The sequence below is a fragment of the Fringilla coelebs genome (assembly GCF_963513975.1).
Source record: "Fringilla coelebs genome assembly, chromosome: 4".
NCBI lineage: Eukaryota > Metazoa > Chordata > Aves > Passeriformes > Fringillidae > Fringilla > Fringilla coelebs.
In genome coordinates this window covers 39,264,403-39,276,454 of record NC_140032.1, presented here as the reverse complement: position 1 = coordinate 39,276,454, position 12,052 = coordinate 39,264,403, and the positions used below count along the sequence as shown (strand labels likewise).

Genomic DNA, 12,052 nt, shown 5'->3' with positions numbered 1-12,052 from the left:
TTCTGGTATGACCAGTTCTTTTAACATGAAAAACATGTCTCAATCTAAGGAGTCCTATTCCAAAGTTCTTTGGGATTTGTTATTTAGAAAATGAGCTGTTTCAGGAATCTTTTCCTTCAATAACTGCAGTTTTTCAAATGCAGTTATTAAGTGAATTTTAAGGATGTATTTCACTGATAGCAAACTTAAATTTGATTAGTCACAGAAACTTTCATAACTTGGCACTGATTCAGACAGCTTTGTGTCAAAGAGAAATTAGGGAAAAATATGTACATTGTTGCTGCTGCACAGTTAAATGCTATTTGCAATGTATCATATTAATTTTTTTCTTGATTTTAAAAACAACACTGCCTAAAGATTTATCCCTTTTTCTCCCCCTCCCTCTAGGTGTTACAGTTATTGACAAACCATTATGATCAGTAAAAGGATTTTCAACTTGATTATGCACTAGAAGCAGTCTTCAACAAGTGTATTTGAAGTGACTGAGTACCTAAGCACTTCTCTACTTGTAGCTGCACCTTGAGTCACAGTGGAAGATGTGACTGTCTACAATTACAGATGACAGATGATGAAGATTACTCTAGGTAGAAGCAATTTGTAGGATTATTCTGCAGTTGAGCAGAAGCTGATTGAACTTTTGAAGTCTGGTGGACCACTTTTTTATTGCAAGGTCTTCAGAAAAAATCCAACACTTTCATAAGGACCGGCTTCTGTCAGTCATGACTGAGAAACGGATTGTGAGTGAAGAATGGTGTGTATTCTGGTGAAAGTAAATTTTTGTCTTATTTTTTCCAGAGACTAATAAATATATTTAAGGAAATGAACTGTCAGTCTTCATTGTAGGTACTGAATCCCACCTCAGTAATTCAAACTGGCATGGGGTACATTTGTTTCCTTTTATAAAACTTTTGTTACGTAACTATACTACTACGTGCATATGTTTGTGTGAGCATAAGCTGCTCTCTACTGAAACTCTTCAAAACCTGATTTTACTATTTATAATTTGGCACAGTACTTTGAATATGTCAGTACTATGTTGTAAAACAGAGATGTATTTTTTGATATGTAACAATGCTTAACACTAATTCCCGCTGAAGGAGATCAGAGATGGTTTGACACTTCTTGAGCAGGTGTAATTTCAGTATCTTTTTAATAAAAATGTTGTCTGTACTTACAGGGTTTTTTTTTTTTCCTGTTCAATTTTGGTCACGTTTAGATGTTACTTCTTTTTTACCTTTTTATCCAAAAGGTGATTTGGCATGAAAATAACTGAAAATTTATAGTGAATGTATGCAATTGCGTTGAACTTGCATGGTACAAAGGCCTATTTATGCGTGTAATCTCAGCTTCTATTAGCCAATATCTGAATACACTGTATATGGCCATGCTTATACAGCAGCACATTTTTATTTGTTCTTGGATGGCCTCCTTTTAACATGACCAAAGCTACTGTCATATTTGAGACATTTTCTTCAAATAAAAGTTTGTACATTGTTTCCTAATGCCAACAGGTCGCTTAAAACTTGTGTTTCTCAATACAAGTCTCAATCCAAATAATCAGTGAAATAACCTGGGGGGGTGGGGCGGGGGGGAAGGAGCGGGAGAGAAGCTGGAGCTCTAGAGGTCTGAATGGCAACGAATTGAGAATTATTAAGGTTTAGTAGCCAGTCATGTGAACATCACTGTTCTGCCGCAGTTCTGTTTCTGAAAGCTGTGGTTGTCCATGAGTGCACGAATGGCCACGACTGGCTTCCCACGAAAGGGTCCGCGCTGTGACACTGCAGCTGGCAGGGCTGGGAGTCACGTAGGGCCCGAATTCCGTGTGCGGTGTGACGCACGGCGGGGCGAGGCGGCGGCTGTGAACGGGAACCTTGTATCGGAATTGTACTTTCACCCGCATGACTCCATCCCGGGAATGCGGCGGGGGCCGCTGCTGCCATGACGACACCGCCGCCTGTGCACTTCCATCTTTTCATTAACGCGGCAGCAGGGAGCGGGCGCAGGCACCCGCAGGGGTCACACCGCGTCCGTCCGCAGCCGCATCGCTCCTGCAGGCGAGCGCGGCGGGAGGCGGCGAACGGCGGGTCCGGGTCCCGGTCCCGGTCCGGGTCCCGGCTACGGCCGCTACACGGAGCCGCTCCCGGAGCCGCTCCCGGCATCGCTGCCGCGCCCGGGCGGGCCCCGCCCCATGGCGTCGTGCGCGTCACATGCTGTTCTCCCTCCCCATTGGCCACTCTCCGGGGTCTCACTATCCTCACTCCACCCCTCCAGCCAATGGCCGCGCGGGAGCCGCCGCCGAGGCCCCGCCTCCCGCCCGCCTGACCCTGCGCCGCTGCCGCCAGTCAGCCAATGGGGTAGCGAGGGGCGGGGCCGCGGCGGGGGCCAATAGGCGGCGCGCGGTGGCGCGGGCGGTCCGGCGGTTGTTGTCGCGCGCACGGAGCCGCCGCCGCCGCCAGGTGAGGGGAGAGGGGCGAGGGCGCGGCCCGGGGTGCCGGTGCGGGGCTGCGGGTGCGGGCTCCCGAGGGTCCCCGTCTCTCCTCGGGTGGCGTGTGCCGGTACGTGTCCGCCGCCTGCCAGGGCCGGGCGGGACGGAGGAGCCCCGGTGCAGCCCGGGCGCTGGCTCCTCGGCTTCCCGGCGGCGTGTTCGGGGGTGGCGGCCGTGGTTAAGTTGCCTTGCGCGTCCGTCCGCCCCGGGCTGTGCGCTGCCTCGGCGTCTGCTGCGATGCTTTGGCTGTCAGTAAGAAGTGGCAGTGTCGCGATGGTGTTGCTACGGTAGAAAAACGATGACTAGTGTTGTTGGATAGTGGCTTGGTGTGCTGCTTAATATGTGCGAGGTAATGACACATCGGAATGGGCTGCCCAGGGAGGTGGTGGAGTCACCCTCCCCCGCGGGGCCAGAGGAAAGACTGGATGTGGCGCTTGGTGCCCTGGTCTGGTTGGTAGGGCGGTGGTGGGTCAGGGCTTACAGGTGGGTCGTGGGGTCTCAGAGCCCTTTTCCAAGCTGGATTTTGTGATTTGGGTCGGATTTAGCCTTAGTGTACCGGCTGGGGACAGACCAGTGTCCTCTGGCCTGTGAGTTGCAAACCTGTGTGAGAGTGGAGGATGGACCTGTTAAGGGGTCCAGGGGAGGGCACTGGAAATGCTCAGAGGATATATCATCAGTGGGTAGAGGCTGGAAGAGTTGGGTTGTGCAGCCTGGAGAAGAGAAGGCTCAAGGGACACCATACTGTGGTACATAAAGGGAGCTTTTTGCTAAGGCTTGTGGTGACAAAGCACAGGGCAGTGGTGTTAAACTTAAAATGGATAAGTTTAGATTTGGCATAAGAATGATACTTTTTTACAGTGAGAGTGCTGAGACACTGGAACAGGTTGAACAGAAAAGTTCTGTATGCCTTATCCCTGGAAGTGTTTGAAGGCCAGGTGGGATGGTGCTTTGAGCCACTTGATGTCCTGAAAAATGTCTCTTCCCATCCCAAGAGGGTTGGACTATAAATGATGTTTAAAGGTCCCTTCCAAGCCGAACCAGGAAGGAGTCTAGTCTGTGGAAATGGCGTGAGTTCAGGGCACCTGCAGGAATGCAGCCTCTGTGGTTTTGGGAGCTGTGAGGAAAAGTCCATTACTGAGGGAAAGGTGGATTGCCTCAAGCCAGCTGGGGTGTTGATGTAATTTGCAGGGATTTTGGTTCACAGCCATGAGAAAAATGGGACTAGATAATCAAGAGATCACAGTTAATTAAAAATGTAAACTAAATATTTTTTTAACCTTCCTGTTGCTCTTTTAGTACAGAATATAATTATCCTGCAAAAGCCTTGAAATAAAACTTTGGCTAGTAATTAATATTTCTTTATCCTTTTTCTCCCTTGACATAACCTCAAAACCTAGGAGCTGATTGCCTTTCAAATTGGTTTGCCTCTCAAACCAATCTAAAGCTTTGTTCTTTTAGGCTATTCTGTTTGAAGAAATCTGTCTCTCCTGTCCTTTCTCTGCTTTTACTTTAAAACTAGGTAACAACTCTATCATGTAGTTGTTGGGTTTTTTTTTTTCTGTGAAGATTAACTTCTGTTTATTGAATTTTTCTCAAAATTTGCAGGTTACTTCAGACGACTACAGAGGAACTGTAATTGTGATGTTTTAAGATTGAACAATGGCCATGAATGACAGCGTTAATATCTTGAACTCTGCTTATCTGGCAGTGGAATATATAGACTCCTTCTTACCTGACAATCCCCTGCAGCAACCATTTAAAAATGCCTGGAATTACATGTTGGATAACTACACAAAGTTCCAGATTGCAACTTGGGGATCACTTATAGTTCATGAAGTTTCATACTTTTTGCTGTGTGTACCAGGATTCATCTTTCAGTTTATACCATACATGCAAAAGTATAAAATTCAACAGGTAAGAGAAAGTTATGAAGTATACACTGACTTGTCTTTGAACCTGTCAGGCAGAGCATGCAGTCACAGTATCCTGTGTATCGTCACAGTATCATCAATGTATATGTCTCCATTTGATCTGTCACTTGGACATCCTGAAAACAACAAAGTAAATTTTCTCTGTGTATGAGGATAGAAAAAGAAGTGGATTTAGGGAGGAAAAGGAGTTTATTTTTCTCCTGAGGAAGGAGAAGTTTTAAGTTTTACCCCATGTTATAGAGAGAAAAGGATATGTCAGTCTTACTGTTAGTAAAATTTTATATACATAGTTCTTATATCAGCAAGGGAAAGTTAATAGAATTCTGGCATCTGATGTTAGAGGTGTGTCTTAGTAATATGAAATAATTACATGGTGTGGTTCTTTAATGGCAGTGCTCTTCTTCAAAGTACCTTTATGCCCATCCTCTTGAAAGGATTTTGAAATATTTTTACAATGAAGAAAGCCTGGGCTGGATTGCACACTCCTAATTGGAGGCAAAGGCACATCCAGTATCTAAAGATAATTGGCTTCCCCGAGTTCATTATAATTTGAATTAGAAATTAATAACACCAGCTTCTGAAGTTATTGCAATAATTGATAGAATGTCTCCCTGCAAAAACAGAATGTTTTCAAGACAATTATTTCTTCAAAAGCTTGTCTTTTCAGCCTCTCTTTGTATTAATTTGGCAACGGAAATGCATTCTGTATTGTGAAGAAGGAAAGAAAACTGGGTTTACGTTAAACTGTTGAGTATGAAACGTTCCTGCTAACTATAAACATTGAAAACACAAAAATAGTTTGGAGGTGTCTGTCAAGACATCTTATCTTAGCCTAGAAAAATGAGGTTTTGATAAAACTGAATCCAGTCCCATGTTATTTGTGTTGCCTGAGTTAATCTGTATTACTGGAAGGCATCTGTCTTCCAAGGTGAAATTAAACTGACTCCAAATGAATTTTTGGAGCACTTCACTTGTGTACAACAGGAACATGTAAAACGATCAATTCTTTTTGCTTCATTTTAGGACAAACCAGAAACATGGGAAAAACAGTGGAAGTGTTTCAAAACCCTCCTCTTCAATCACTTCTGCATTCAGCTCCCCCTGATTTGTGGTACCTATTACTTCACAGAGTATTTTAACATCCCATATGGGTGGGAAGAGATGCCGAGATGGTATGTAGATTTTTCCGATATGGTGATGCTGAGTTACATACAGCTGGAGGCAGAATATTTAACAATTAGTGTTGTCAACTCTAATAGGAAATAATTTTTTGGCAATGTAAACTGTGCTTGTTAATCATCCTTCATTTGCTGCTTAGCTACTGTAGGAGCTAATTAGAATCTTCTAAGTTTTTTTAAATGTCCCCAAGCTGTTCTAATCTTTGGGAGAGAAGGGGGATTAGGAGTGCGTTTATGGAAGCAAAGTAAGATTCCTGTCAGGGTGGGTTAAATGTTACACTTTCTGGGGATTTTATTTATCAATTTTTTTTCATTCCCCCTAAGTATCTCTACCATCCACCTTGTTTTATATCATAGCAGAAGAGTGTTCCTCAAAGGAGAATGTAACACCTTCACAGTGTTCTTTTCTGGTGCTGAACTGGTGGGCTTTTGAACAAAGCTGGATTAGCTATAAGTGCCCCCTTCTCCTCCTCCCCACCCCAGGAACAGTAGTTTTTCATCACATTTCTCTGAGAGCTGTTTGCTCTCTGGCATAGATGGCTGATGCAGCTCGAAGTTTTTTATCAAGGTCTCACAAGTCTGTGGTTGTTCTCTGTAGACTGCATTTGTAATATTGAAATGACAGCTTGTTACACTAACTGTGAGTTAACACTAACTGAAGTGAGTTAATGTGTGCTAACTCATCAACTGATGAGCTGATAAGCACCACAGCCTTTTAACCTGGTAATTGGTATTTTTAGCATGTTAAAAAAGTAGTGCTCTGCTATTCAGTCCCTAATAGGTATAAACATTTCTGACCATTGTTAGCATATAAGCTAAATTCTCTTTCAGGAACACATGTCTGCTAGTATTTTCTATAACTAATACATCTTCTGCTTTTTAAAGGTATGTTCTGGTTGGCCAGTGTTTTGGATGTGCAGTGATTGAGGATGCCTGGCACTATTTTCTGCATAGATTGCTGCATCACAAGAGAATATACAAATATATCCATAAGGTTCACCATGAGTTTGTTGTATGTATTACTTGATTTTTTTTCTTTAATAATAGCTTTTAGTATATGTCTCATAGAACTTACTTAAGCATCTTATTTGAAAGACCTAAGAAGTCTGCATTTCTTTGACAGGAATTTTGCATTCCCTTTTCTTGGGCACTTTGTTAAGAGCAGTCATCCATTTTGTTTGTGAAAGCACCTCCTGTAATTTGATTTCATTTCAGTAAAATAAAAGATCACACTCTTGCTAAAGTTTGTATTTATGAGCAAGGTGAAGTGGACTTTTAAAAATGCACATATAGGTCTCATTGCTAGGAGAAGGGAAACAGTAGATGTCTGGATTTGGTTGTTCATCAGTTCCCCACCACACGGGCTTTTGCCCAGAGCATTTGAATCCCCAGCACGTGATCCGACAGGCAGCTCTTGCACAATCCCAGTGTTTGCATCATGTACTTGATTCAAGGAAGGGATTACAGCTCTGGGTGAGGGCCTCTGGAATTAGTATAGCCCATTGTGCAATTCAAATGCACTAATATATCAGAGCATGCATTTTGAGCGGTTCTGTATTTAGTGGTGTTGGAGCTGGCATTGAGCGCCAGGCAATGAACCACACTTGGCTGGAGCCAGGTAGGATCCAGCAGTGCTTGCACTTTGTAAATGATAGTGATGTGTTTAGGAGACACTGCCCGTGAAGCCCAGGAGTCAGTGCTGTGTGTTTCTGTGCTGCTGTGTATAACCTAGGCTGTGCCAAAAGGAAACTGCAAGCTGCTGGGTCACGGATGCTTTATACATGCTGCCCGCAGCAGAGGAACTTGGTATGGATTGATGCATGCATATGTACAGACATCTGCAGCACCAGCTGCTCTCTTCCTCTTGCACTTGGCAGCCCCTCAGGTCTCTAGCTGGAGCAGCTTTTGGCCATTATTCTTGAGAGTGGTTAGCAGTTCCCACAGAAGTGATCTGTAGCCTAATGGCGTTTCACTAAAAACTTTTCCTGACAGTAAAAAGAGATGTTTTTAAAGTATCCCTTAAGATTAAGTGGACTTACTCTTTTTTTCTGATGATCTTATTTATAACCTTCTGCCTTAGGTTAAAAACTTTTAAACTGTTCTTTGTGTATGGTGTTCTGTGATTGAAAACTCTTTAGAATGTCTTTTTTTGCTAAACCAAATTACGAATGACTGGTGTGTGTGTGTGTGTATATGTATCTGTTTTATATCAATCTCAAAATCACATTTGAGGAGTACCAGTTGAGGGGGTTTTAATTTTTATTTTGATAATAAATTTCTAAGTGAGTCCTGCTTCTGAGAATATTTTGGCTTCCTTCTTTCTTCTGCTTCCAAGACTGGATGCATAGCAAAGCTGATAGGAGTTTGCCAAACACTTCTTATATTCCTGAAATAACGCTTTGTCCTGGGGTGATGGTAAGCCTAAACAAAAGTTTTCAATTTTTCAGCTAGTAGTGAAGTGTTTGGAATCACTAATAGAGTGATAATCCTTATGACCTTGGAATACTGTTTTTCCAAAGAGGAGCTCAGTATATGTGTTATGGCCCTTGCTCAGTCATGCCATTCCCTTGGCCCACAGCATTGTTCCGTTTGTCCTGCTGTGGTCTTATGGGGTACTGGGAAAGGGAGAGTATTGCAAAATGGTTTGGGTATTGCTTCTGATTTGGGAGTACATAAAACTGAAAATGGTGACTGTTCCCTGTCTGTTACCTCTTTCTAGTCTCCATTTGGAATGCAAGCAGAATATGCTCATCCTCTGGAAACACTCATCCTTGGAGCTGGCTTTTTTATTGGAATTGTTGTTTTCTGTAACCATGTGGTTCTTCTGTGGGCATGGGTGATCTGTCGCTTGATGGAAACCATTGATGTACACAGGTGAGATGCTCATTGCTTCTTAATAATTGTTTTTCTCTTGTCCCTATGCCAGTCTCAAACTCACCTGTCTCTGTCACTGAGATATACTTTTATTTTGTACTAATACATTTTTGTGTCTCATGAAGAACGAGACAACCTGGGGAGTTATCCCTCTTCTCTGTTTTGAGATAGTATTTGAGCAGGTCTTGCTAATTAAAAGAGTGTGGACTATCAGCTAGAGCATCTTAAGGAGGGTTAGAGAAGCTAGGCACCTGATTATGATGGCTGGCTGTTGCTATTTGGAGGGCAAGTGATCTTATGCATATTGGAATACCAAAAATCAATTACCAAAGGTGATAGTCCAAGCAAGAGTTCTTTCTGTTTAATATTTTGTCAGACTGCTTTTATTGCTCAAGAGAAACTTCATGCTCTGTGACCAGTGACTCTCTTTAAAACAAATGCATACATTCTTTTGTTTATTTGTTTGTTTATTTATTGTGAATAAAAAGAACAAGACTTCATGTTGCTGTAGTAGAACTGACAAATTTGGCTCCAAAATCTTAGGGCAAATCCCAGTAGGCTTAGTTTAGTTCATCTACACATGAATGAGATTTTCTTTCCTGTGTTCAAGAGGCAGGGGACACTAATAGTTTATTTTTGAATTATAGTATTAACACTTGACCTCGTGTTTGTAAATATAATATGAAGCACATAGTGTCTTATTGCAAGTTGAGTATCAGGTGTTTCAATGGAACATAAGCTACTGGTAAATTCGTGGTATAAAGCATTCCAGGTTTAGTCATGTTTTGCTTGTAGAGTTCCCAAAGTATATGTTGTGATATACCGTAAACTCATTGAGAAAAAGTACGAATTTCCTATTATAATTATCGTTTAAGCTTGTTCTCCACATGGGGGGTTTATCATGAATTGCCTTGCACTCTCCCCACTAGGTGGTGGTAAGAGGCTTTCCAGTACTACCAAGCAAAGGAGTTAGAATCCTTCTAGAGCACAGCAGAGCACACTGTTCTGCTTTTAATCTTACTTTAATCATATATTTGTCTTTTAAATATTTGAAGAACTTGCAGTAAGCTGAAAGTAAGAGTAGGCATACAGTGATTGTTGATTAGAGATCCTCTCTGATGAGCTGCTGTGCTGATGGCCATAGCTTGCACCTAATGTTACTTCTGGTTCCTCCTTCCTAAAGTCACTCTAAGTTAAAACTGCTAAGCTAGCAGGAAAGCAGCCAGTGTCATTTTTTTAAGTTGCCTGCTTAATTGTTTTTGTATTGCCTAGTAAACTGAGTTGAAAAGCAAGTGCCAAAGCCATTGTGGGATAATTTACAGAGTCATTTGGCTGGGAGTGGAGGGAACTTGTTTTCATGTTAAGTCAGTATCATAGTGATTACCTTAGGACCTAAGAATATTGTAAAATGTATTTCTTTCATAAAAATGACAAGTTAATGTCTATATTTTGTAGTTTGTCTCAGAAAAATCCTTACCCTAGTTGCTTTTCTTTTTTTTGCTGCCCTGTAGTGGCTACGATGTCCCACTGAACCCTCTCCATTTGGTGCCTTTCTACGCTGGGGCCCGTTTCCATGATTTCCACCACATGAACTTCATTGGCAACTACGCCTCGACCTTCACATGGTGGGACAGACTCTTTGGTACAGACTCTCAATTCATTGCCTATCAAGAAAAAGAGAAGAAGAAACAATGCATAACGAAGAAGAAGGCTAACTAAATTTCCAGTGTAAAAGTCAACTTTTGCTTTTCTGTAAAGCAAAATAGTGATTGGGTGTTTAGCATAAATCTTGTTCCCTGGCTACTAAGAGGTAGGGAAAAACAGCTAATTGAACTGCAGTATCTTTCTAATGGGAATGTTTTCTATTTTGTACATAAGTACTGCATATATTTTAACTACAGATTTAAAGATGATGGAAAAAACTAGAGACGATTAGTGTCTATCTTTTTTTTTTGACAAGAAAAAAAAATCAGTTTTATCTATAATGTTGCCCATTTTTGGATCTGGGTAGAATTATGTATGTACACTGAAGTTGGTCTTAGTTTTTTTAAATATATATTCTTGAATTTATAATATCAAATAGCAGAAGTTATTAACTAGCATCAGCACTGTATTATTTAAATATTGGGTAAAAGTTGCTTAAAACCAAAACGTCTGTTACTAGGAAGCTTGGACAGGTCTTTTGCACACTGGATAATGTGAACTGCTAATAACAGAATACCTGGCTAAACATGAGTTATGAGAGACATTCCTGATCTAGATTTATTATGTTATTTTAGATTACAGGTAAAAAGAATAGAAATTTTTATTTGAAGACACTGTTTTTTGCTGCTCTCTTGAAGTTGGTCTGTCAGTGTACTTAGCATTTACATTACATTCTTCTCTGTGTTGTAATTTGCTGATCTGACTTGTTGCTATATTTGCACTTGTGACTGATGAAATAAACGTGGTTTGGTTTGATGTGTGTATTATACTTCTCATATGCTTTTAAACACAAAGCTGAGATAAAACCATGTAGGATACAGGGGCTCTTCATCTCTTTAATGAAGAAGCATTATTTGTTAGGATGGTTTGCAGCAATGCCATCTGTTAAACTACTTACAGAGGCAACAGTGCGAAATGGAAACGGACCACGTAAATTCTGCTGCTTTTTGTTTTGAAGGACTTGGATACATATCTGCTCAATGTAGCAGCATCTTCTGGGATGGGTGCGTTCTCAGGCTGCAGCTTGATCACAAGCTAGAATCTCAAAATCTGCTGCTTGAGTTGCACTAGTCAGAAGCTGTAGTCTAATATTTTGGAATCTACTATAAGTGTTTATCTGCTGCACAGGAAATAACACTGAAGTATTTCAGAAGGCCTTAAACCCTTAAAAGATCTTCCACTTTGTACTGTCATGTCAGCTTCTCTTCAGACTTCAAATACCACTTCATCTACTCGACAAGTCCCTTACTTGACTTTTCAGTGTTTTGCTTACTCAAGAACACACCTGAATTTTAGTTCTGCTTCACATGCAATCTGGTATAACTGTCAAAACAGACAATCCAGTGAAAGTGCAGAGAGATCAGGCTTCTAACATAAAGTAGGGTGTTAATGACATGCAGAATGACTCAAATATGAATTGAAATGTGGAAGTAGTTCAGATTCCTCTTCTGTATGTGTTTTGTTAGGAGCTTTTACTTCTTTATCTGTATCCCTGTTGAAATTCAGTATTTTCCTCTTCCCTCTAAAAAGAAGTAAAAAAATATATTTGACTATGGGAGGTGAACAGAACTGAAATCCCTGTCTTGTTCAGTTTTTAGCAGGGACTGGTACTTAAGCCTTCCTGAATCCATCTGCACTGCCTGCCTGAACTCTCCATGGTGGAAGGAGCCTCTTTAATCAGATTTCAAAGATGGCCATTATCCTCTGCTTTGTCAACTTCCACTCCCATCCTGCAGCTGCAGCTATACTTTGCTTTATTTGACTGAAGCATTAGCCTAAAAACAGAAGGAGCTTTCAGAGCTTCAGCTTTTCCCTGTGAACATCATTCTACTCATTTGTTCTCAGCCTGCTGGCTTATGCCTCCGCTCACACTGCCACAA

At 41.5% G+C, this 12,052-nt stretch overlaps 2 protein-coding genes across 4 annotated transcripts in view; both read left to right on the top strand.

Moving 5' to 3' along the window:
• Nucleotides 1–1,444, top strand: part of KLHL2 (kelch like family member 2) — a 53,509-nt gene extending 52,065 nt beyond the window's left edge. For all 3 annotated transcript variants that reach the window (XM_084204235.1, XM_084204234.1, XM_084204236.1), the window contains one exon: nucleotides 388–1,444. In XM_084204235.1, the coding sequence (XP_084060361.1) occupies nucleotides 388–416 (29 nt within the window). In that variant the 3' untranslated portion in view covers nucleotides 417–1,444. The remainder of the gene's footprint in view (nucleotides 1–387) is intronic.
• A 929-nt stretch (nucleotides 1,445–2,373) lies between these two features.
• On the top strand, nucleotides 2,374–10,911 carry MSMO1 (methylsterol monooxygenase 1). The gene is made up of 6 exons (XM_084204779.1): nucleotides 2,374–2,456; nucleotides 4,091–4,399; nucleotides 5,440–5,588; nucleotides 6,480–6,606; nucleotides 8,314–8,468; nucleotides 9,980–10,911. The coding sequence occupies exons 2-6, from the start codon at nucleotides 4,145–4,147 to the stop codon at nucleotides 10,185–10,187; spliced, it is 894 nt and encodes a 297-aa protein (XP_084060905.1). The 5' UTR covers nucleotides 2,374–2,456; nucleotides 4,091–4,144; the 3' UTR covers nucleotides 10,188–10,911.
• The last annotated feature ends 1,141 nt before the right edge of the window (nucleotides 10,912–12,052 follow it).